Below are 26,413 nucleotides of genomic sequence, written 5' to 3'. Positions count from 1 at the left end.
CTCCCTTTGCGCTGGTGGAGGTTTGAAGCCATCTGGACACCTAGGGCCTTAAAGATGGAACACTGCTGCCCAGCTTAGAATCCCCAGAGATACCACCACCACAGAAGCTTAATGAGGTTGCCAATGCAGTGGGTCTGGAAGCCTCACAGCAGGGGAAGAGATGTGGAGCAAATACAGTCCCAGGCTCAGCAGAGGGCTCACAGCCAAAATACACAAGGCAGGCAAAAACACAAAAATCAATTCACAAGGACAGCAAGAATTAAGTCTAGAGAGAGAACCCCACTGAGTGAGTTCTCTGGCCTTTGTGAGCTGCATGGACTCAAGGAACCTTATCTACCCAAGTACTTGCAGTTCCACAGTGGAGATATGTCATCAGCTGCAAGTTGCTGTGGCTAGCTCAAGAGTCTGGGACCCATCCCCTTGGCTTCTAACTGGCAGGCAAAAAATGAGCCTTTGCTCTCTCTTTCCTTCACTTACAGCTTGGCCCCTGGCAGGGTGCACCTGGCCAGCCTTGCTCTGTTTTCTTAAGTGTTCACTGAGCCAGCAAAGAGCCAGTGAAGGAAGAAGGGAATGAGGAGGAAGAATGGACTTGAGGAAGGGAGGAAAGACCAGGATGCCAGCCTCCTGAGGTAGCACAGATTCCGAATGAATACACTACTGACTGTGAAAGGTAGCAGGGCTGTCTCTTCCAATTCTAGCACTTCTGGGAGTCATTTCTCAGCTCACACTTCCCTCCTGTGACAGATACATAAATCCTTGGCTGAAGAGGCTGCTGTGCCCCTTCCTGTCTTAGACGTGATTTTCCTTAGACAAATTGCACTACCTCCTTCAGACTTGCACATGTCAGATGGCCAGACCAGGCATAGTGATACAGCCATCAGCTATGATGATGAGGGAGAATGGAACTGATTTCCTGTCAACTCTCGAGCCCTGTGTCTCCCCAAGTCAAACTACATAGGTACCAGTGGACAAGCCCTTTAGACCTTCCTGGACAAATCTGTGGCATAAACAAGCATATGATACATTTCATAGACACACAGAAAAGGCTTCTGTATGTCTGAAAGCCAGCTCCCAGGTATTTCTAGGTGGATTTTCCGTTTGTGAAATGTCTCTGGCAATGCTTGGTCTCAGCTTAGCTTCTGCTTGCATCCAGTTATTTCCCCTAGTTTCTGTGTACCCAAGGGATGCAAGCCCATTTTCATATCAGCCCAAATTAGGAAGGTAAAACTACTGAAAACATTAGAGCCATAGTGCAGTTTCAAAGAGCTGTATGTGATTTTTTTTCATATTATCTTCTATATTGGATTTTCCATGCAACACGTCCAATGTTACTCTAGTCACGTGAAATTCAACTATGAATGTATTTGGAATCTGTGTGTGAGTTAATAATTTATTTTTGCAAGAACCTTCTTTCTTTGTGGTCGACTTGGACTCATGTCAAAGTGACTCTACATGCCTGAGTACCCAGAGACTAGCTAGAAAGGAGAGAGAAGCTGGAATTTAGTGACTGCTATGAATAATCCACAAAGTAAAAAATCAACACAGGAATAATCAAAATGTGATTCTATCTAGATACAAGAATGGGGCTATGTGGGTGGGTAGGGCAGCTAAAGACAAAGGCTGCAATGAAATGTTAGCACACAATTTAGTATCATTAAGGAACAGGCATTATCCTGGGTGCTCTAAATAGGAAAAAAGGCATGTAAAAACTACGAGGTCATCTTCCTTTTATTCTATGGCCAGCGGCCACTAATGAAACCCTACACTGCCCCAGTCTCCTGTGGGACAGCTAGCTCAGGAGGTTAGGGCAGGTGACTGGGTCCTTCGCGATTCGGTTAATTTTTCTCCATTCCTAACCTGCCATCTTGCAAATGTGTGTCGCTGGTGAAAAGAGAGATTGGGGTGGTTGGCCAAAGGTAAAGGTGTGCCTGTTACACTCTCAGCTGTTACAGGGGACAGAATGAAATCTCTGGTGGAATATTTGGGAACTGTTTAAAGGATGGCGAAATATACAAGCTGATTTCAAGTCTTATTTTTTAAAATAGATTTAGCTAATTTGGAAAAGAGGGTTGACAAGGGATATAACTACCATGTAAGCATATTAAGTGGTGTATAAGAAGACTGGAGGGAAGAATTTATGAGGAACATTCTCAGAGAGCAAAGGTTGTTAACACTGGACTGTATTAACCAAAGGATGTTGTGGTATTTCCTTTCTTAGAGGTGTTTGAAGCTAAGCTGTTTCCACTGGATCCTTTGCTAAAGACAGTTGCAGGGACCAGATAACATAGGAAAGTCACGCAAGGCTCCTGAGGTACAACCCAGCTGGAAGGCAGATCAGAACTCTATCATCTCTCCGCTTCCTTTCAGGGCTCACCCTCATGTACTGCAAGGTGAGCCTTGGGAAGAAGCAGGAGTAATCATTTTCCCTATCTCAGGACAATGGAAGGAGGCAGTGGTTCAGAATGTCCATCACAAACTTCCGTTAGAAATGAGAACTCTCTTGTCCAGATATATTTTATACAAATTTCCCACCAAATCTTGTCTGAATCTGTCTGGAAATCAACCCAAGTTAATAGGAAATTGCTGCAGTGACGTATTTCCTGTCCTACTGGTGGCTTTGTGCATTGAGAAAAAGACTGTAACCTCTTTGACTTGCTTCCTGGAAATACCTCCTTACATGTGAGTTGAATGTGCCCATTAACAATGCTGAGAAGAAATCTGTGAAGCCGATGAGGACAACCCCAACGGTCTTCCAGCAGCTGCTTCCCTGAGTGTGCCAGTGTGTGATAGAGACAGTGGTCTGGACTCTGGAGAAAGGGAAAGGCCTCCTGCTAATCTGGAGTGTTAAGTGTCATGGGGCAGAGCAGGACATGGCGGATATAAAAATAGCAGGGTGTTCTTACACTTAGAATAGGGCTGTCAGAAGGGGCCTTCAAGCTAGGTGTCCATGGACAAGACAATCTCAAACCATAGTGTATGGCTTGTATGACCCTCTGGCTTCTCTTTCCCACATCTGTGGACAGTATGGTATACGACCCCAAGTCTAGTGGTTTGCTTAGCAGTCTCAAGATTTTGGTCATATCTGAGTACTGTTTGTATTATTTATTTCATATTTTTTCTAAAATAACTTTAAGGAGATTCACTTCTTAAAAATGACTCCACCTTAGAAATATTTTTTGAAATCACAGGGTGCATATATTAGATATATTCTCCCCTCAATACATATTAAATAAATAAATAGCTATAAAAATAGAAAAACAAAGTTGTTCCACCTACCACATAAAATCATCTTGCACACAACCAGCATATGTTTACAGGCCTTGGGGAAACAGTGGTCTCTGTATAGTGCACACAGATGGTCCCCACGGCCAACAAATACAGCTTTATTTCTTCCTCCAATGTAAAGCCGGCAGGGCTTAAGATGCATGAATGGCCACGATACCATCCTGAGCCTGCCTCCCTCACCTTCTTCTCAGGGTTAGGGCCCTGGCCTTTATTATTTTCCTTCTTTCAGGTGCCAGACCCAGCCAAGGCTGGAGCTTCTTACAGAACACAGGGCCTTTATTTTAAGTCAAGTGCTCCTTCCCTCAAGCTATTTCCCTTGCTGAGAATTCCACACTAGACCTCACTTAATTCGGACAGTGCCCTCTGTGGCATAGACTTCTTTTGCCTTGGCCCCAGGGGTTGCTAAGACTAGAGTGTCCTGAGCCCACATCAGTAGCCCGGGGCTCACACAAGCCCCAGCAATGTGCAGCTGAGGGAGCCAGCAGCATGCTGGTCTCCTAGCTGAAACACAGTCTTCCCTGGAAAGCCAGTGAACTCACTTCTCCCTCAGCCTGCTTTCCAGGTAGTCAGGAAACAAAGGAGGCCCGTAGTTAGAACGTGAAGGCAGGGGCACAGTATTCTGCCAGGCTCAAAGATGTGTGTGTACGATAAATGTTAAAGCCAAGGACTATCTATCAAGGCTGACCAACGAGGGAGCCAGCGTCAGCGTAGAGGCCTTCAAGCTGAACGGGTGTGTTCACCCTCTAGGGATGCTTCCCAAGAGATTCTTGTTTCAGCTGGAGAGTTAAGGTCTTCAGTGTCTCACAACACTTTTTATTGTTGTTAGACAGATAGCCATCCTCCTTCCTTCCCCTCACACTCCCCAGTCCAACCTGGACACTCTTGGGGCTTCTGGATACAAAGTTCTTAAAACAGCAGAACTGCTCTGAGGGCGGCTAGGCTGAGGTTGCGAATTCCGGCAGCTCAGTTTCTGGGGCTCCGAGAGCCCGCCACTTTCCACCGCCCATGGGAGACGCCTTCTAGTTCAGGCTGCCCAGCTTGAAAATTCTCCGGTAAGGAAAAGCATGCCAGGTGCGGACACAAACCTTGCTAACTTTAAAGGAAACGTGTAGAGTGTTGTTTGTGACCTTATTTGTTTGCAGGTGTAAACCTCTGTTTGGTGAGAGCAGTGGCATAATCAATCCCTTCTCCTTTTTTTTTTTTTTTTTTTTGTTGTTTTTTTTTTTTTGGTTGTTCTTCTCTAGACTCTCTCCTCCCTTTCTCCCCCCTCTCCTCTGGCAGCCTGTAAGATCTAAAGAGGACCATAAAGGCTCTATAGAATGCAGCCCTATTCTCTGTGGGAACTCTAAGATCGCTTTCAACCCGAGGGATCTATGCTTGATTAACCAAGGGATAAACTGAGCCAAGAAGAAGGAGGGCTAGCAGTAAAGTGGCAGAGTGTGTGGTGGTGAAGGTAATGGTGCCAGGGCAGTGGGCAGGTAGCTAGACAGGTGGAGGTGGTTCCTCTTCTATTCATTCTCCTCGCTGGTGAGTACACAGTTGGCAGAGGACATTGAAGATGATCTGCCATTTAGGAAGCCCTGAGCTCTTACGCTTGGACTGATAAGGAACTTTCTGGTTGGTGAAGTGTCACCTACTATGCTTATAGACTCTCGTCATATAAACCAGAGAGGAATAATCAACTTCAAAGAAATCAGATTATAGTGAAACACCAACAATATTAAACACCAACACTCACTGGATTGGATTTTGGTTGCTTTTCTGTGCATTAGTTGGGGGAGAGTAGCTATATATAGCATCCATCAAATTCTCAAAGTCCCCAACTGAGTGATGCTGTGGTTGGTCTGAGCATGGGGGTTTACCAAGAAAGTGAGTTTCTACAACAAGGTGCCAGTCCCTTCCTTCTTCTTAGGCCCTGTTTTAGATCTGGATATGAATATCCAAGACCTGAAAATACTCAATTCAATTGAGAATTTCTGCAAAGACACATAGCAAGAACTCACGAAATGCATTCTGAGTTGAATACTTAGAATTTTAAGGGGCTTAAGGGGCCACTGGGACACATTTGATTGAGGGGCATATTAGCAACTGTACATTGTCCACATCCCCAACAACCTGGTTCTCATTACTAACTCCTTCCAAGCCCAACATTCTTGAGCTTATTTTTTGTTCTGTTTTATTTTGTTTGTTTGTTTATTTAGGTGAGAGGTGGAAAGATAGTGAGGCATATTCCCGCATGTGCCCCTACTAGGACCAGGATCCAGCTGGCAATCCTGTCTAGGGCCAGATGCTCGAATGAACTGAGCTATTTTTAGCACCTGAGGATGATGCACTGGGACCAACCGAGCCATCCTCAGCGCCTAGGGCCATGCTCGAACCAATTGAGCCACTGGCTGCCAGAGGGGAAGAGGGAGAGAAGGGGGAGAGGGAAAGGGGAGAAGCAGATGGTCGCTCTTCCTGTGTGCCCTGACTGGGAATCGAACCTGGGATGTCCATATACCAGGCCAATGCTCTATCCACTGAGTCACTGGCCAGTGCTTCACTCTTGAGTTTTGAAAATCATCTCTAATATTCTGTTCAGCCTGAACTCTGTCTTGCGGTCATGTTTCTTAACGCATTTACCATCTTCTCCTCCCTTTTTTTTCCATGTGAACCCCATCTCCCCCACCCCATCATTCTAACATTCAGATGTGCAATGACTTATTCAAGTGTCCATGCATCCTATCCCCACACATCAAGAGTTTAGAGGCACAGTCTTCCAAAATATCTGATTTGGAAGAGACCCAAGAGACCATCTTGTCTCTTCCCTCCCCCATTTTGTAAGTAAGGAAAGCAGCCCACAGAAGGGCAGGGAGTTACTTACTCAAGCTCAAGCATCAGATTGGTGGCAAAGTCAGGACTTGAACCCAGATCTTCTGGATCCAAATCTGACCCACTTTCTACCACTTCAAGCTGTAGTTCCTCCAGGAACTGTGTCTCCTCCACGAATTCAGAGTCCTCCCCAAGTTGGGTTTCCTCCAGAAGCTGAGGCTCCTCCAGCCTTTCCCCTTTCATCTCACCACTGTCCAGGGAAGCCTTGATTGTCTGGCTGGGGCCAGATCCCTTCTCTCTCTCTCTCTCTCTCTCTCTCTTCCCCTCTCCCCTGTCTCCTCTCTCCACTCTCTGTAGTTCTCTCTCTGTAGCTGCCAGGCTAGGGCGGGAACAACTAAAAACTAACTCTTTCCCAGGCTCGGAAGAAAAAGTGCTCAGGGAGCCTTGGGGCCAGCCTGGGCTGGCTCTGCTGCGGAGGCGGGAGGAAGTTCCCGGCTCTGAGTGCCTTGGGGGCTCCCAGGCTCTGAGGGAAGGCTGGAGCTCCTGGGGCGAGAGCTGCCCTCCAGATCTTCTGCCGAGGCTGGGCCAGCTTCCTAAACTAACTCCCAGACTGAAGGGGAGGGCCGGATCCTCCGGGGGAGCCCAGACAGCATCTCTGCCAGCCAGCCCCTGTGGTTGGAACTTTCAAAAAGACCAATGTTTCAGCAACCGATTTCTTTTTCAACCCGAACAGCAGGCCTTTCTGTCCCTCTTGCATGACTGTGGATGTGGCATGCAGCCCCAGCCTTAGTAGAAGCAAGATTCCAGGGTTGGGGCTCCATAACACCCAAACCACTGGTCAATTCCATTAAATAAAATCAAATAAAAAAACATAGTTTTTGGCATCAGGTGGATCCAAAGCGGGTCTCCTGGCATGGAGAGCTTGTGTACCTACTGGGATGGGATGTGTGCAGCCGTCTAGAGACAAAAAGTCAGAAGACCATTGGATCAGAGAATCAGGAGATATGGTTTCTCTTCTCAGCTGATCATTAATTGGCTGTTTGATTTGGGGTATGTACCTATCGCACTCTGGGCCTTAGTTTCCTCATCTGTAATGGGAGGGGTTCAGATAAAATATCTGCGAATTTGAGTACTAAGACTCTGTGTATCTGCCTTAGATGCATGTGGAGGTAGAAGGTGCTGGCTGTCAGCCCTGGAAAGGGGGAAGATCAGGGGTTTGAGGAGGTGGCCCCTGCTGACTCCATTACATTCTGCAATCCTTCTCCAGTTGGTAGCTATGCCAATAGGGTGACTGTGTGCTTCTGTAAGTTCTGATCTCTAGTACAAATTTCAAAGCTGCTGGCAGCTCTCCCTTCCCCATGCTGGAGGAAAACTTTCTCAGTCATTTATACCTGATTGTGAATGAAGACAGTTCAGAGAGCAAGCCTTGACAGGGAAAGAGTTGGCCAGACTGGGTTGCAGGTGTTAGCTGGCTCTGAGCAGGAGAGGGTACATGATTGACGAAGCAATGTGAGGGGTCAGTGAGGGGACTGGTGACAAATGGAAGCAAGGCAAGTCAGGGAAGGTTTTGTTCTGGTTCAGCATATGACTTGCCTAATGATAAGAAAGCTTCACTTGACTGAATGCTTCCTGGGAGCATCCTCTCATTTAACCTTCTCAACTATGCTTCCTTCGTTTTCTAGATGTAGAAACTGAGGTTCAGAGAACTTGTCACTAGCCAAGTCAGAGTCTGTCAACAGTGGTCTATCAGATGTGAAGGCCCTGAGCTTCAGGAGCACACAGTGGCTAATGTCCTCTGCTCCTCAGTGACCTCTCCAGGGCCTTTCATAGACAGCAAAGCCAATCCCAACTCCCCCACAAGGGCTAGCATCTCCTATACCACGTTAGGATTCTGAATCCCCAGGATTTCTCAGCCCTGGGCACACCTTGCAGCTAATATTAGAATATACTAGCAAAGCCTCCCATATTTGAATAAGAGACTGAAGACATATAGCCTTTGGAGATATGGTCATTTCTGGTGGCCAGTTTCGAGTATAATTTTCAGCACATTAGTTCCTTATTCTCTTCACTGAACTTCATCCTGTTTGTTTGGCAAGGGATGAGCTCTTCAAAGTTTTCCTGGTCCTGATTTTCAGCTGATAGGCCATTATGGCCCTTACAGAATCACTATGGCAAAATCAAGGCTGCCTGATTTTGGCAATGAGGACATTTCCTTGAGGGTCTGCTTCTAACCAAGGGCCTTGTTTAGGCAGAATTAAAAAATCCACATCTTTGAGCGTTAGCAGTTACTGGGTTCATTTTGCCTTTACTTGCTACTGATTTGGGGCAAGAATTCCTCACAGAGGGGCACTATGAAGTGTCCAAGGTTTCAGTGAGGTGAATTTTCTTTTTGAGGATTTTCTATCCCTGAGGGAAGTCCCCTTAGCTTGTGTTCTTGCAGCTTCCCGCATTTTTCCTTCATTATGATAAACTGTAATGATATGTGATTGGTGTAATTATTATTTGACGTATTCTTCTACCACTAGATTGTAAGTTTCCTGTCACAGGGTCCTGCTTAGCTTTTTGGTTGCCACTGCAGTCCCTGTGTCTAATATTTGTTGCGTACCATGGAAGGACAAATCATCCTTCTTCACAAGTACCTGGGGTAGGCAGTCTTATTCCAATGCCCCTATGGGTACTCCCGAAAATTGTCATACTACGGAAGATGGGTGCCACACTGAGGCTAATTTAGCCTGGAAATGAGAAGGTTGGGGATAGAGGAATGGACTCTAACAGCTCCTTAGTTTATTCACCTACACCATTGCAATCCCAGGAGAGTATATGCTTATTTTAATAACTGATCTCCAATGGAAATTTTATAAACATTTTTATTTTGAACGTATTTTCATGACAGCACTTTCATCTATCACAAATTCGCTTTTTCTTTAGAAGCACAAGCTTCTGACTCTTTTACTTTCCCCAGCTGCTTGTTCCCTTCTGTCCATGGTCCTATAACCAGCCTTCATACTTTTACCCAGTTCTTTTTTTTTTTTTTTTTCTGAAGCTGGAAACAGGGAGAGACAGTCAGACAGAATCCCGCATGCGCCCGACTGGGATCCACCCAGCACGCCCACCAGGGGGCGACACTTTGCCCACCAGGGGGCGATGCTCTGCCCCTCTGGGGCATCGCTCTGTTAAGACCAGAGCCACTCCAGCGCCTGGGGCAGAGGCCAAGGAGCCATCCCCAGCGCCTGGGCCATCTTTGCTCCAATGGAGCCTCGGCTGCGGGAGGGGAAGAGAGAGACAGAGAGGAAGGAGAGGGGGAGGGGTGGAGAAGCAGATGGGCGCTTCTCCTGTGTGCCCTGGCTGGGAATCGAACCCGGGACTTCTGCACACCAGGCCGACGCTCTTTTTACCCAGTTCTTTATTGTTACTGTCACCACTATCCTCATATTAATTTATAAATTAATATAACACCCCATGGTAATTTCATCTAGCTTCTCAGAATGCTTGTAGTCAGGAAGTGCTTTCTGCTATCTAATCTCAATTCCTCATGCTACAGTAGAGGCCTGTTTCCTTTTGTTTTGTTCCTAGTGTGGTTTGGATACTAGTCACCATCTCTGAGTTTGTGACTTTTCTTATATTTGAAGATCAGCCTCTTTTCTCTCTCTAGTACCCTCAGCCCCCCTTTAAACTCCTCTTAGATTAACCATCTTAGTTCCTATAGCCTGTCCCCATGGTCCTCAAAAGTCCCAGGTTTACATCCTGTTGGCTAAAGAAGTCTTGTCAGCCTTATCTGGACCCTTGACAATTAGACTCTCTTAGATCATACCGAGCTCTCAGCTGGCACCTGCCTTGACAATATGGCGGTGCCATCCCTCTCCATTGATAGTTCTTTGGTGTTCCTCAATCAATTTCTTTGCCCTTTTAAGAGTTGTAACCTCCCTCTCCTTCTGCATTCAGGCTGTTTTTCAGACAAATATCTGACCTTTGCAGCCCAGAGAATGTACACCTCAGGCCACGGAAAGGAGTGCAGCCTGACGCTGTGTGACCCATTGCCTCTGTGCAAAGAGAAGCATTCACAACTCAGAAGGAGGCCTACAAAGGGAAAAGAAACCCAGATGAACCCCCTTTCTCTTTTCTATAATTTACAAACACAAGTTCTCCTCTTCACAGGCAATACCCACTTTATCAGCAGTCCCCAGGGCCAGTCTTTACACATTTCTATACTGTCATGGGCTATTTTTAGCAAAGGATGACATTAAGTACTAGCTGTCCTATGAGCTTAAAACTAACTTCTTCCCTTTGTCAGAATGTTGTCCTCTTCTTTTGGACCTGTTGGCCATAAAGATATTTCCAGGGGTGTGGACAGCTACCTACATGGTATGACTTCAGGGTTTCCTTGGAAAGTCCTGTGTCTAAAAATGTCTCTTTTGGCCTGAATCTGATTATTAGAATTTCAGCATTAGAGATTCATTTCTTTAGCTTAAGTACCAACCCCTCCAGAAGCCTTGTCTGACCCTTTGTTACACTCTCTGACAGAAGCTTATTCCTTTTCTCTCTTGGCGCTGAGTTTGAAATTACACATTCATTAGCATGTTTATTTGGTTAATGTCCATCTCTTTCAGTCCACTGGCTATTTCATGACAGCTGTGATGATGCCTTTCATGAATTTCCCATTTTATTCTCCGTGTCTAATACTGAAGTTGGCACATAGTGTGCCAGAAATACTTGTTGTTGACTGAATCTGTTCATGAATGTCGGTGTCAATTCTCCAGAGCACTAGTGGGAAAAGGTGTGGGCACGGATGCCCAAGACATTACTTGGAGAGAGAGTCCCAGAAAGTCAGAGCGGAGTGCTGACCATAAGCAGCACCCTCCTTCCCCAGGCGACCTGAAGTTCCTTTTGCTACCCCAGCTTCCTCTCCTTTCCTGTCTGCTTCAGGCTTCTCTCCTCGCTTAGCTCTACCCCAGGGCCTTCATTTATAGGGCATCTGGGAAAGAAAGGTTTGACCAATGTGCCAAACAAGGCTAAAATGACACCTTGCTGGTCTGCCAACAACTTTTCTCCCTGAGAGACTTGGGTGAGTGGTATATATATTCTCATGGGAGCACTTAGACACCCCCCGTGATTCTGTTACTCACTTGGTTCTGTTGCCCTTCGCCCTGGTGGAGACCAAGGTCAGAGGTGCACAGATGTGAAGCCACATTCCCCAGGCTCCTCTGCTGTCCACCCTTGACTGCACTACCAAATTCAACCCTCCTGGGTCCTGTGAACTTTCTCCAGGTATCAAGGGAAGTACCTTCTTGCTTCCACGTCCCAAAGACCTTAACTAATCAAGGGCTAGCACAGGTTCCTGAGGAAAGAGTGCTAAGGGCCAGCTTACTTGAGTCAGAGAGGGGAAATGAGAAGTGATCCAGTGTGGGCCTTTTTCTCATTCCTGAAGCTTGGCAACTCTGGGTTCTAGCCCAGAAAGAATGTAAAGTTTTCCTCACAGTCCCCTTCCTACCCATGAACCTCAGTGGACTGGCAAGGTGCCTTTCCCTTCTGTCAACCACAAAGCCCATAGCCGCTTCTCACAATGCCACAGCCAACCTACTATTCTTTAAGGCCCTGCTGGAACCTGCCACCTTAAAGCAACTCTCTCTTCCTAGTTTGCTTTGGCACTGCCCAAGCTCTGGACTTGCAAACACAGGACACCATAAGCTTGAGGCCTTTCTCTCAAGAAGTAAGAGCTCTAGTGGGGCTTCTTTGTTCTCCACCTGCCTTGGGTACAGTAGCTCCACTCCCCTGGCTACACTCTCAGCTCCCCACACCCTAGTCCTAGCCTCTGCTGCCTCCCATGTCCTGTATTGTGCTTAACACAAAGGCAATCAATAAATCCACAGTATGTGTTCAATAAATAGCAAGTCCTTGGTCAAAAAATGATACATTGATTCACTGAAGTGCTTGGCTGTTCATTAGAAGGCTGAATGAGGACGTGTTGTTATTATTTGCTGTGCACCTGAGCAGACAAAGTATATTGTTTCCTTAAAACTAAGCAGGGTTTTTTTTCTCTGTTTTTTTGTTTCTTTTTTTTCACTGCTACTGACTATGGACTGAAAGGGCAGAGGAGGTAGGGAGAAGCAAGGGTCTGGAAATCTGAGAGGAGTCTCAAGATAGGAAAAGTCTGCACCTCCACCTCAAGCCAGCCAACACTGACTGGATTCTGGCTGTGATCCAGCGGACTCAGAGTGCCCAGATCTCCTGGGCCCTGAGAGGGTGGTCTTGAGCTTATCTGAGGATTTCCCTGTCTGAGCTTTGCATGCAGCCATGCCTGCTAGTTACTCCCACACCACCTTTTCTACTTTGTTTCCTTGTTTCTTCCTCTTTCTCTGGCTAGAGCAAAATGTCTGCAATTCTCAGCTGGTGAGCCATTTACTCACTGGCAACACAGTGGGACAGAGTAGGTAAAGACAAGGGAAGGGAAGAACTATGGGTTTAATCACAAACTTTGAGGCAATGGCATATTAAATTAATGGGGCTATTCTGTGTTGCAGATAGTCAAATTAGCTTATTAGAAAAACATGTCATAGAATCCAGCCAGCCCAACTTCATGGGGGTCTCAGTTGCACCATGTCAGTAATGTCATTTACTGAAAAGGCCAGGAAGATAACTAAGGATCATTGTGAATTCAGGCTTTCCTAGAGACTTTGAGACTTCATGAAGAATGGATTGGGAATAGGCTCTTTTTAGGGATGTCCTTTAAATAGCTCTTCCAGCTTCCAGTAAACCCTTCTGCCTGGAGTCCCAGAACAATCCCGAAACAACAAGCAGATACAAAGGGAAGAGGGGCTTCTGAGAACTCTTCGGGGGCCCCTTCAAACGCAGTAGCCTGTTCCCTTAGCAGTGTACTATCAGGTGATAGCAGAAGCCTCCCTGCACCCACATCCCCTGCCCCCAAACCACACTGAGCCCACAGCAATTTACCTGCCTGCTTATATTTGCTGCTGAATGTGGGAGTTTTGGGGGGATCACCTTTAAAGCCTGGTACTAGCCTCTAAGCAGACTGCTGGCCTGACTTAGGGAGATCAGGCTTTTCCTTTGGGAGTATGAGAAGCTTGACTTAGACCCCCAGCAGGCTTCTAAATGCCTGGCCCCAGGGAGGCCAGCCACTGAGCAAGCAGACCCTTGGTGCCTCAGTAACTTATCTGTTACATAAGGCGCTACATGAGATATGAGTCAGGGCCCTCTGGCTGGCCTAGGCCCAACCTAGTTTGTGAGTGAGACTAACTGGGAGAGAGGTAGTGTGTGTGTGTGTGTGTGTGTGTGTGTGTGTGTGTGTGTGTAGGGGAGGTGTAAGCTAGGAAGGAGCCACTGGAACCATTACCATTTCCCTTCCTTTTACTTCTCACCCTCTTTCTTCCTCAGGAGTAGTCATAGACAATCATCAGCCTACAGAGCTCTGCAGGAATCCAGACCAGAACCCTAAACTGTGAGCAGCTGCTCCCCATCTCCCCTGAAGAGAAGACAAGAGGAAGTGGATTGAATATCCAAGGCTATTTCGTAAGTAAATTCTTACTTCAAGAAAGGACGGGGAGGGTCCCTGTGGGGCTCTGTCCACAGGCAGGGGCCTGATTTCAGGCAGGGCCTATTCGAGAAACGAGGCTCCTAGGGGACGCTAGCCGATAAAGTTCCTGGGGCATCACTGACCAAACAGCCTCCCAGTTCTTGTTTCCCTTTGGCTAGTGTCTGTACAATGGGAAGCTTCCCATTCAGTGTCTCTCAGTGGCTGTGATTTCACACCTCTTATACTGTTACCAAAAGAGCAATAGCTACTTGGGAGCAGGGGTTAATAGCTAGAAGATAGAAGTGAATCTGCCTTGCCAGCTGATACAATTATCTCTTGCATGGATTAGCATTTGGAAAAGCTTGGTTTCTACTCTCACAGATCCCCATCTTATCCTCACTCTGACTCCTCAGCTAAGTTAGATTTTGGTGTCGTTGACAATGGCCTCCATAAGCCATTTTCCCTGCCCAGACTCCTTATCTAAACTGCTCTGAGGCTGGGATATAGCTTTCTGGCCTTCATGAGGTCCTCATTAGATGACAGGGTTCTAAAGAGGGCCTTCTGTGCAAAAGCCCTAACCCTTGTCCCATTATTGCAAGCATTGGCCCAGCACAACATGTCCTGGGTTATTATTGCTCTCTTCATCTAAAAGGGAAATTTTGTCTTTTTAACCCTGTGGTCATAGAATGCTCTCCCTTGAGTGCACTGAGGCACACAGAGTGCCCCACTAAATGGGCCGAAGCTTCAGTCTCACTCAGCATATTGGCTTCTCTGGGGCTCAAGAGATGATATTGCACGACACCAACCACTTTGTTATGCAAACTCAGCCAGCCATGTCAGATTATGGCTTTGCAGTTATCTGGAGGGATGTCTTACATAAGAGGAAATACTTTAGGTAGGAGCAGAATTGCGATGAGCAAACAGTGTAACAGCCACCACCAGGTGCCAATACAACCAACCTCATTCTTCTCAAACAATCCACAATGTAGGAGCAAGTATTCTGCTGGGTTCCACCACTCAGAGGACCCAGGATCCCTGGTAGCTTTAGCCAGACACATCCTTCTCCATTTACCCAGACTCCCTGGCCTTTAGGACCTTCTATAAAGGCGCCAACACTCTACCTGGAATTGAAAGTTTGTTAGTTTATCTGGAAGTGCAAATATAAGCAATAGTATTAACCTTCTCTTCATGCAGGGAGGGAATATAAGGTCACCCTGGAAAGAGTTATTTTCTGAGGCGTGAACTCACATGGTTCCACTCCTAGCAAACTGGAGAAATAGGTAAAAAATCATGCTCTGCTTTGCCACCTTTCCTAAAGAGCACAAACTTTCCATCTAGATCTCTTGAACTCTCATGCTGTCCACAGCCCCATATTGCAGCAGGCCTTTCACGGATTCTGGCCTTGTCTTTCTACATTTGTTCTCCAAATTTGGCTTTCCCACATCTTAGTCTTAGAGAACCCTACTCCTTGTGAGCTGTCACCCTGAACGAAGTTCTGATAAACAAATCCACACGAAATAGTTAATGACAAGTAAAGATATCACACATTAGTCTTTTACAAAGTAAACTCTGGGAAGTAAATGAAGGTAAACCCTGGTCATTCATAAGAGAGACGCTAAATCTTTTGCCATCCCCTTATTCATGAGCATCCAGAAAGCATATCATTTCCCCTACAAAACGTGTACTTCCATCACTTTGTTAAGCTTCTTTGATTTCTTTTCATTATCATCACCAGCACTAGCAGCTGACTCCAAGAGGTGACATTCTCCCCAAAGAAACAAACATTGGCTCATTTCATGAGAGTTACTTCATTTGTATGGACTGACTCTGAGTAAGGGACCACAAAATCAGGTTGAATAGGAGGTGCTGAGCAACTCCACTCCTAAGCAAAAACCCAAAAGATTTGAAATACGGGACTGAAAAAAATAACAGTACACCAATGTTTACAATAGCATTTTTCACTAAAGCCAACAGGTGGAAATAACCCAAGTTTCCATGGATAGATGAATAGATCAACAAAATATAGTATATACACTGAAATATTATTTAGTCATGAGAAATGAAATACTGATATGTTACAATATGGATAAACCCTGGAAACAACATGCTAATAAGTAAAAGAAATTAAATACAAAAAACCACATGTTATATGATTCTACTTATATGAAAGAGCTAGAATAGGCAAATTCAGAAACAGAAAGTAGAATAGAAATTTTCTGGGGATGGGGGAAGGGAAGAATGGGGCGTTATTGTTTAATAGGTAGAGTTTCTGTTTGAGAGGACAACAAAGTTCTAGAAATGGATAGTGGTGTTGGTTGCACAATATTGTGAATTTGCCTAATGCTGCTGAACTGTATAACTTACCATGGTTCAAGTGACAAATTTCCTTACATACAATTTACTACTACAAATGTATAATGATGAACACACACAGAGAGAGTAGGTGTGCTGCTAGATTACTAGGGTAACTCACAGGCAAAAACCTCTTAGCACATGAAATTCACATCTCAGCAAGAAGACTGTTTATTTGTTACTAAAGTTCTCTTGAGGTATTCAAACCATGAATGTTAAATTGCAAATGCTTTCGTGTTTTTAACAGGAAGTGTGCCTTAATCTGAGTGCCTATTCTTTGTCAGGCCACTAGGCACTCAAGAAATAGTTCTTTTACATTACCTTGGCTAGGGAAGGACTTTCAAAACTTGATACCAAAAGCAAAAATCACAAAGGCAAAGAATGGCAGGCTTAACCACATAGAAACCCAAAACCTCTCTACAGCCAAGAACTCCATCATCAAAATCAAATGGCAAATTAGTTGACAAAGGATTGCAATCTCTAATTCAGAGCTTCTCATGGTATGATCAGCATACCATTGTGCTATGGGAGAGGAGCTTTAGATGGTACCTGGACAGAGAACTGAATCTTAAGAGTGTAAATTTAGGCACTGCAGCAGGCAGGCCAGAGAGTAGTTTTGCCCCTTAAATCACACTGTGTAAGTGGCTGTGTCCTCAGAAGTCAGGTCCAAGAATACGTATTTATGAAATCACAAATTCTGAGGGTCTCTGAGAGATGCAAAAATAATTTTTGTGCATTTTTTTCTTGGAAATCTGATTTCACCCTTTACTACTATTTATCAACTCAGTTGGGAGGGTTGAATGAATTAGCACACCTAAAGCAATTAGAAATCTTTGCTATTGTTATTTTCTGAGCATCTAAGTGTGGGAACCAGTTGGTGCCAGCTCAGAAGTTTAAAGGTAAGCTCCTAGGGCTTTGAAAGTTACAAGGGAACTCCAATTCATAACATTTCAGACGACCCTGGGAAGGTGTGCTTGGGAGTCAAAGATAGAGCTGATAAGAAGATTTGGATAAAATCTTAGAAATAAATTTGAGGTTACAATGACAATAGAATATGGCAGAAGCTCCCATTTCAGCTTGCTACCCTTCATTGATCAGAGAATTAAGGCTCCTCAAATTTTGAGTTTTCCAGTTTTTTCAAAGACTATATTTAGCCCTGGCCGGTTGGCTCAGTGGTAGAGCGTCGGCCTGGCGTGCAGAAGTCCCCGGTTCGATTCTTGGCCAGGGCACACAGGAGAGGCGCCCATCTGCTTCTCCACCCCTCCCCCCTTGGAGCAAAAGATGGTCCAGGCGCTGGGGATGGCTCCTTGGCCTCTGCCCCAGGCGCTAGAGTGGCTCTGGTTGCGACAGAGCGACGCCCTGGATGGGCAAAGCATGGCCGCCTGGTGGGCATGCTAGGTGGATCCTGGTCGGGCGCATGCGGGAGTCTGACTGCCTCCCCGTTTCCAGCTTCAGAAAAATACAAAAAAAAAAAAAAAGACTATATTTAAATAGGAAATTTTAGTTAGCTGTTTGCCCAGCATATTCTATCGCTTCCTAAATTTTCCAGTTTTACAAACATATTTAAATAATAAGTTCCCTTCATTATAGGGTGACCAACCATTCCAGTTTTCCTGGGACTGTCCCAGTTTGAACATTGAAAGTCCTGTGTCATGAAAAGGTATGGTTGGTCACCCTACCTATTATAAGGACATTTTAAACATTTGGTTAGTTTCTCAGCAAATATTTACCTCTGCTTAACAATTTTTAATAGAAAATTCCTTAGTGTCTGACTGATCTTAGGTGGAATTTTGCTCTGCTTTTTATTGTAAGGCATCACACAAGTTGCTTAATTTTCCCAAGCCTTCATTTCCTTCATTATAAAATGAAGAAGTTGATAACAGTACCCATTTCATTGGCTGGTATAAATATTAAATAAGATTACGCAGATACAATGCTTAGTACAAACTGTAAATGCTGAATAAATGTCAGCTATTAACCTGTTACAGTTATTAGTTACTGAACATAAGACTGAAGGGATGGTGTTTAAAACACACCTCCCAATAGTTTAGAGACATTGTTTACAAACCAACAAACTATGCAGCCACTGTCGCTGAGTTGTGTGTATATACACATCACTGTACATCAGGACTTCCCCTAGGCTATTAAAAGTTACACATGTGGTTCAAACCAAAAAAATATAAATAAATAAAAAATTTTAAAAATCATACTTAAACTTTAATAAGGATTTTTCCAAGACTAGGTTAGAGCCATAAAATCTTTACATTTTCCAATTGTTATACCAACAATTAAGCAGTTTTTTTTAACCAAAACAAACAAAACAAAACAACCCTCCCCCCAAAAATAAACAGCCCTTATTTTATACTGGCTGTATAACTAGAAATCCATGGAAAACCAAATGAGTGTAAAACACAACCATAACCTCACATTTCTTACTCTCTTGTGTTCCAAGAACACCAAGAGCTAAGCTAGGAGCAAGGGACAGGTCAAAGCAGATGAACCAGATAGAAATCAAGAATGTGCCCCACCCTGCCCTCCCAAGAATATAGGAGCTCTTGCAATAGGAAAATTCACTGCAGGAGGAGGGGTAAGGTAGCCTTCGAAGTAGACAAATTAAAGGGAAAAAAAAGACACGACACCTCAACAGGAATTTGAAATATCAAATCATTAAATTGGAATAGAAGTAAAACTGATGGCTTAAGTATAAAGATAGAAACCCAGGAAATAAATGCAGTAAGAAGAGGAAATTTTCATTTAGGAGACGACCGTACAACTCAGATCCTGGAAAAATTTCACAACCAGCAATAATGGTCTCCTACTTTTGCAAATGAGCATGTCATTCTAGATAAAACCTATACCAATTTCAGAATCCCCAATCTCTATGGTCCCAGTTATCAAGGAAAATATTAGAATATTTTTTCCTGCCAGAACTATAAGATTGTTAACACAGAACGCTGTCATACTCCTTAGCCCCAGAGAAAGGCTAAGCTATTTAGGACTCCGAGTTGCTCTGATCCCACGAGGCAGGGTGCTCAGGTCCACAGTTCCTAACAATTCATCCTGCTCCCTCCACCAACGCCCTAAATGCCCCACACCCCTACCCTATATCATTTCTATGCTTTGCCAAGAACCAAATACCAATAGACAAGTGTCAATTGACTAGGTGACAAAGGAGATCTTTCTGTTCAAAAAAACCAGACAACCAGAAAGCCTCCCAAGGTGTGGCACAAATGAACACTTTGATCTCTGGCTTTCAGCCTCACATCTCACTCGCCAAGATCCAACCCTTCTAGGCCACAAGCTCAGTAACCAGGCTGACCTGTGTCCCCTTTTACACATCATCAAGGCCATTTCAGGGCAGTTTCTCTCCCAGTTTAAAGAGTGCAAATGTGACGGGAGCTCTTTCCAGGTGTCCCCCTCCCCCACTACCCCCCCCCATTGCTCTCCTACCAAGCTGAGCTGGATTGTTAGAAGCCTGTTCGGGCTTTTCCTCAGCAAGGTTACAGCATCTGTGGTCTGAATCCACTTGTAGCAATCTTTCGCAGGGAAGGAAGATTCCTCATAAACCTGTTGGAATGTGGCCTGTTTTCTTTGAGACAATGAAATAAACTGATTCCTAAAGTGAAATAATAAAGGAGAAAGGGCTTTGATGGTGTGGAAAATGCTTGAAAAATACAACTAGTTATGATAATGCTAACAAAGTTGGCAACCCTGCTTGTCCCCTCCTGGAACTGCTGTAGTAGGGGAGGTGAACCTGGTTTTAACATTAAATGAGGATAGTTCCTGCTTATCTCAATTGCTTTTAAAATTTCCTTTTTGTGCCTCACTGAAAAGCCACTCAGTTATTCAAATATTCTGTGGTGCTCACAATTTTTTATTATCTTGTCTGAGCACACAACCTGCCTGTTACCTGGAGTCTCAGAGCTAGAAGGAACCTTTGAGACCAGAGAGGTCAGATGACTTGCTCAGGCTCACACAGTGAGGCACAGTAAAGCAGAGCCATAACTTACACATAACTTACAACTTGTACAACACACATCCCAGGTCTCCCAGCATGGAGTTCTCTTTTATATATATAACCTGCATTGTTGAGAAAAAATATATAAAACCCACCCGGTACACACACACACACACACACACACACACACACACACACACACACATACCTGTGGCCTATTAAGATGGCTTCAAGAACAGCGAACCCACCAAAGCTAGGTTTTCCTGAAGTTGCCTCAATTGTCTCAGAATAGAGTACTCCAGATACCTTAGGGCTTTCTGTTGCATTTCTCCACTCCCTTTACCCTTCCTTGCTCCTCAGCAGGATTTCTAGAAAGCCTGATCATCACTCTCCACACTCGAACACACACCTTCGATGACATGGATTCATTCACCATCCCATCCTATGATGCTCTATGGGGCTGCTTTTAGCCACATTGGAAACTGAAGGCTGTGATACTTGGAGATGGTGGGGGAACCCCCGTCCAGATTCTCAGGAAGTTCTCAAGAGTCTCTAATTTTTCTTATTCTCCACCTGCCCCACATCAGTAGCTTCTTAATTTGTCTTGACATTTTCCTTGCCCTCACTGTCAGTCAGGGCCACTCAGTAATTTCAAAGCTGTGTAGTTCCAATCTGAGTTTTCATATTTAACCCTCTGAGTAGTATGGACGTTCATGTATGTCCTCGTTCCTCCTGGCCATCCAAAGTACAGTCAATTTATTTTAAAAATTGTAAGACAACATTAAAAAAAAGGCAAATGTATGTTCTTGTTTCCATAAATTGGTTATCAAACAAACATGATTTTAAGTTAATAAAACTGTAACTAACTAATTTCATTTTTTTGAGAAAAAAACAACAAACTCACTTCCAGGGGTCAGTGAGCATGAAAAGAACTCACTACTCAAAAGGTTAAAAGTGGGCTTTTGAGAAGGGTGGAACTCAGATCCCAAGAGCATCCCACACCAGAATCTTGAAAGTGGCAGTGTAAATTACACATTGGAGGAGGGGGTGCCACCAGCTACCCCCAAACCATCTAGGGCTTTGGCCACCTTCTAGGCTCCAGCACGTCCCTAGGGAAACTTCTGCAAACACCCTTCCGAGTAGAGAGCTTCTACCTGCCGGGAGTCCCCTAAAACCTACAGGACTCCAGGTTGCCTCTGGTCTGGTCACAGCAGCCCGAGAGCCGGACGTCCTCATTGCCCCTCGTGAACCTCTTGGTAGCCCCCCTTGTGTTAGAAGTGAGGGTCCAGCAAAGGCTGGTGCGAGCCGGGCAGCGTGCCCACCCGTCTGCCCCGCCACCCACCTGTGGAAGAAGAGCAGGATGGACAGCATGGTCTGGTCGATGTTGCGGTTGCAGATCCCCTCGTTGAGCAGGTAGCAGGGGTCGCGCAGCACGGGCTCTAGCGAATCCTGCCGCATTATGCTGTTGAGCTTGTCGGTATTGAGGTTCTCGAAGACCAGCTTCTCCTGCAGCTGCCGAAAGTTGCTCACGGTGGGGCTGCCCGGGATGTTCTCGCGGCTGTCTCCCTGGAGCCCGCTCCGGTGGGCCAGGTCCAGGCAGCAGTTGCAGCAGTCGAGGCCGACAGGTGAGCGGCAGTCGGTCTTGGGCTGGGCCATCTTCTCAGGCTCGGGGGCCGCCGGGCCTGCCAGGTCTGGGGAGACTGGCAGGTGCGCGTCCGCGGGGTTGGCCTGAGGAGACTCCAGGGTGTCTGGAAAAGGCAAGCTGCTAAGAGAGGAGTTGGAAATTAGCGCCTCCAGCTAACCACACTCAGATCGGCCCCCTTCTGGCTGTGCAGCTCGGGGTGCGAATAGAAACAGCTGGACAAACAGCTCGGAGCGGATCCTTGGGGCTCACTTCCTTTTCTTCCTCCTTCTCCTCCCCCTCCGCCACAGGCCCGGGCCCCGAGGTGCCACACGCTGCCCCAGCGCCGTCCCAAGTTTCCCAAGTGCGAGCGGGACTCGGGTCAGACCTGTGGCAGCAGGAAGGGCGGGCGACAGGGCTCAGGGAGCCCCGGGTCGCGCCCTCGTTCTCGCCTGTCCGCTCCCTCCCTCGCTGGCTCGCCCGCTCCCGGGCTCCCCTGGGCTGTGCTGACTGAACGGTGGCAGGAGCCCAGCGCGAGTAAGCGAGCTGCACGCCCAGGAGCCCGCACGGAGCCGTGACAGCATGTAAATGATCCCCGGAGGGCCGGCAGAGACCACTCCAGCTTCCCTGTCGGGCGCCGGCCCCAAACCGGCTCGGTCTTGCCCCCAAGTCCCGGCCCGCCCTGCCTCACCCACGCACCCTCGCCCTCGGCCGCCGCTCGCACCCTTGTCGGCTCAGTCAGGACGCGCGTCTGGGCTTAAGCTCTCTCACCCCTCACCGCGCATCCTCGGTCAGAATGCGACCAGCGGCTGCACCGGGCCGCCTCGCCACCCAGCTAGTGAGCTCAGGAGGGCAAATACTTCCGACCGCGGACGGGTCCCTCTACAGGAGAGACGCCGCGCTGGAGCGAGCGCGCTGCTCCTTACAGCCGTACACCGCCGCCCTCCACAAGCCTCTTTTTTTTGGGGGGGGGGGGTTCGAAGAGAAAGCTCGGTTTTGGGGAGGTGCAAAAACGAACGGTTGCTCTTACAGAGAGTCTGAGCGTGTCGGACACACTTCAGGAGTACCCAGTAAATGCCTTCAACAAAACTCACAGAAGCACGGTCAAACTCCCCCAGGGTTTCGTACCTTTCCTCTCACTTCACTTATCTTCGCCTCTCCTCTCCCCCCCGCCGCCCCGCTCCCACTTGCTCTCCGTCTTTTCCCTGAACGCGGCGGGAGGGATCTCTGCTCTGGCTTCCTGGAATGCAAGCGCCCAGGCAGGCTCTCCGACTCCGACTCGGGCCTCGTCTCCCTCTCTTTTCTCTCTTCCCACTTTGACCCCCTCCCCCAAACCCCTTCCATCCCTCTCCGCTTCCCCCTCCCCATTCTTCTTTTTTTCACTCTCTTTACCAATTTCCGCTCTCTTCCTTTTCTATTTTGCCCTTTCTTTACTTATTTTTTTCTTTTCTGTATTTCCTCATTTGCCTCGTTTGGCCCCGTCCTTCTTTTTCTCTCCTCGACTTCTTTCTTCCCCCTTCATGTCCCTCATTTTCTTCTCCCTTCCCCTTCCTCACTTCAGCAGACGCCCTCTTTAGCCTTTTTTTCCTCACTCCCAATTTTGTCCTTTTCTCACTTCAATTATCTTCCCCTATTTTCAAACTTGTTCCCGCCCCTCTCTTCTGATCCCCATATGCCACCGTAAGTGATCTCTGCCCTTACCCTTTCAAGACAAGTGGTCTTTCACTATTCAAGCGCACAGGCTCTCCTGAAACTGCCAGCTGAGGGGTTCTTGGCTCTGCGGACGTTCCTCCGCAGGGTCTGACGTAAGGTGAAAGGGCAGATTTGTGGAGAGCCAAGTGACGTAAGGTGAAAGGGCAGATTTGTGGAGAGCAAAGTAGTTTGGTAGTGGGGTCACATCCCAGCTTTGTGAGATGTGCAGCTGTGTGCTGTGGTAGATTTCCGGGACTTTGAAAATTTGGAGTACTTTGAATATATAAAATTCAATAATTATTGGTTCCTCAAAAAATTCAAAAAATATTTATGATGTTCAGTTTTCACATAAAATTCAAATGGATTTCAGTTTTAGTCAGCACTCTCCATCCCCTTCGGCTTGCTTCATTCACAGATCCATGAACCTCGAAATACAGCAGTATATGCTGCCACCTTGTGTTTAAGACATTGAACATTTTTCTACCTGGGACACAGACTTAGATCTTTGGGAGAAGCCAGAGGTGCCTCCTAGTGGTATCCACACCGCGTTGGTTCTGAGTGTAGGAGAAAGGGAAGGCAGAGCCTTCCAATGGTTTTCAGCCCTGGTGCCAGTCCGTCCGAAATGTTCATGGCAGATGGGCACTTGTCCTCTGACCGGAGATTGAAAAACACTAAGACGGCCACTGGCCAAGCTGTATACCTGGACACCAATCAGGGCAGAGCCATCCTCTTTGTAGTGGAGCTACACTTACCTGAGTCCCTGTAGATTGGATTTATATAAATTTGAAATTTCCTCCATGTGCCATAAGCATCAGCCCTGTAATTAGGAGCAAAGGGCAGCCAGCAAATTCCTGTTCCCAAATGGTCTTATATGAGGTCTATAAGGCCCTTCTGTGAGAACCCACAGTTTCCAAAAATGGGGGGAGGGCTACAGATCTTTCTGATATGGGACCAGAAAACCAGAAACAAGCTGTATCGCTGGCTCTTGCCAGGATCCCAAGATCAGAGATGAAAGAGGCATTTGGAGTTCACTGTCCGGAACAGCAGAGCTAAGAGCACAGTCCCTGTGTTCTCACAGACTGCTGAGGATACTTCAGTTTGAGCTCTTAAAAGCTAATCCATCAGATGTGTTAATTTTCCCCTTTCTTCTTTTTCAATATCTATTTGAATGATGCATTGATTTTTTTCTTTTCTTCTCTGTTGTCTTTTTTTAATGTTCTTGAATAAAAACCAGAAGAGGTAGTAGAATATGAAATTTCATATGTATTATATAGACTTATAGTCTACTGAATTGTTTTTTAATTAGTTTTTTTATGATTTCCCCTCTTGTTTATAATTATTTTACATTAAACATCATAACAAAATATATTAGCTCCATAAATGTTTATTTAAGTTGTGTTTTGAAAATTGGGGCCCTTTGCTTTTATACATGCCTTAGGCCTTTTATTTTAATGCATAACCTTGAAAGGAGTCCCTGCTGGAAGTATTTTCTTCTTGGCATTTGGCACCATTGAACTCAAGATTTTGTACCCTTGACATTTCTCTTGTTGTCGTCCTTGCTCTCAGATAGTATTGTTAATAATTTAGCACAACTTTGTATACCATATCCAGGTACTTGTATAAAAGGGTATGTGAAATGGCACTTTTATCAGGTTTAATCTCAGGCAAGGGCCACCTTACTCTTCTCCCACAAAGATCAATAAATGATTACAATTATATATATATATTTAAATAGCAGTAGTGGCCCTGGTCGGTTTGCTCAGTGAACAGAGTATTCATCCAGTGTATGGATGTCCCAGGTTTAATTCCTGGTCAGGGCACACAGGAGAAACAGCCATCTGCTTCTCCCTGCCCCCCCACTCCCTCTCCCCTCCGCTACTTCCCTCACTCTCTCTGCTACTCCCCTCACCCCCACCCCCACCCCCACTCCCTCTCCACCTTCTCTACCTCTTCCCCTCTCTCAGCTAGTGGCTCAATTGGTTTGGGCTTGGCCCCGGGAGCTGAGGATAACCTGGTTGGTCAGAGTGTGTCAGCCTCAGGCACTAAAAATAGCTCGGTCATTAAGCATCATCCCAAGACAGCATTGCCAGGTGGATCCTGGTCGGGGTGCATGTGGGAGTCTGCTTCATTAACTCCCTTTCACCTAAAAAAATAGTAATAGTAATAGTACAAGTTCCTAGTACTCAGGAATCTCTAGCTTTTAGATCTTTAAATACTGATTTATTTTACTATCATTTGGTCTTCTCTCCTCCTATTACAACTTGGATTTACTGTATTCAGTATTAACACATTTTTTTCTCTGGCTAAAATTCAAATACATCCCCCCTGTGGAAATATTCTAACTGAAATTCTTGACAGTGGTTACTTCTGAGGAGGGGGTGAGATTAAGTGTGGGAAAAAGGAGTAAAGGAGAAAGACTTTCTGTTTTTATCATTTGACAAAATATTAGTATGTTTTGCTTATATAAATTAGGATTTTTATTATAAAAGTAATACAAGATTATTTTAGAAAATTGCAAATGCAGATGATTTTGTTATCCTCTGAATTTTTAAGAGTTTATATTCTAGACCAACCACCTTACAATAGTGATAACAATAGTTAACATGAACGAGCCTTTACTATGTATATGCAAGACACAATGCTAAAGGGCTTTACAGCCGTTTTCTATTTTTTCCTCATAGTAAGCCTATGGGCTTACTATTTTATACCTTGTTTTACAGGTATTGAAGAAGATTTAAAATTCACCCACAAAAGATCAACTTTTACCTTAGCCTCACTCTTTATAGAACTGTTTCATAGAGGCCATATATTATTGCATCCTAATGTCTACAGTGTTTTCTCCTGGAGCTCATAATCTGCCATCTGAGTGAGTATGTGCATATGTGTGTTATAAGATAAAGGTTGTAATAGAAGGAAGCAAGGTTAATGATGGGAGGACTGAAGAGTGAGCATAGCTAACCCAGATTGAAAGGGTCAAGGAATGCTTCCTGGAAGAAGTGATGCCTGAACTGAGCCTTGAAAGATGAATTGGAACAGCTGAGTCCATTTTCTAGGGCCTAGTAGGCATTCACCTATTAAGATAGTGGACATAAAACACTTAGAGCCTAACAGATAAATAGTAAGGACTCTATAAATGTTAGATATCATTATTATTACCCATTCTTTT

The 26,413-nt window shown here is 45.6% G+C and overlaps 2 protein-coding genes across 13 annotated transcripts in view; one reads left to right on the top strand and one right to left on the bottom strand.

Annotated features, from left to right (window-relative positions):
* TSC22D3 (TSC22 domain family member 3) overlaps nucleotides 1–23,340 on the bottom strand; it is a 61,886-nt gene extending 38,546 nt beyond the window's left edge. The window contains exons 1-2 of one of the 12 annotated variants that reach the window (XM_066249109.1): nucleotides 23,257–23,340; nucleotides 21,277–21,699 (exon numbers count right to left, since the gene is read on the bottom strand). In XM_066249109.1, coding sequence (XP_066105206.1) covers nucleotides 21,277–21,590 — 314 coding nt within the window. In that variant the 5' untranslated portion in view covers nucleotides 21,591–21,699; nucleotides 23,257–23,340. Of the gene's footprint in view, nucleotides 1–21,276; nucleotides 21,700–21,943; nucleotides 22,123–22,254; nucleotides 22,472–22,683; nucleotides 22,792–23,256 lie in introns of those variants that run through there. The other 11 variants (XM_066249113.1, XM_066249110.1, XM_066249112.1 and 8 more) reach the window with 11 other exon arrangements.
* A 2,705-nt stretch (nucleotides 23,341–26,045) lies between these two features.
* MID2 (midline 2) overlaps nucleotides 26,046–26,413 on the top strand; it is a 207,035-nt gene continuing 206,667 nt past the window's right edge. The window contains exon 1 of the mRNA XM_066249639.1: nucleotides 26,046–26,113. The gene's annotated coding sequence lies outside the window, so the exon portion shown is untranslated. The remainder of the gene's footprint in view (nucleotides 26,114–26,413) is intronic.

Source organism: Saccopteryx bilineata, chromosome X (assembly GCF_036850765.1).
Source record: "Saccopteryx bilineata isolate mSacBil1 chromosome X, mSacBil1_pri_phased_curated, whole genome shotgun sequence".
NCBI classification, from domain to species: domain Eukaryota; kingdom Metazoa; phylum Chordata; class Mammalia; order Chiroptera; family Emballonuridae; genus Saccopteryx; species Saccopteryx bilineata.
This window is presented reverse-complemented; position numbering and strand designations above follow the sequence as displayed.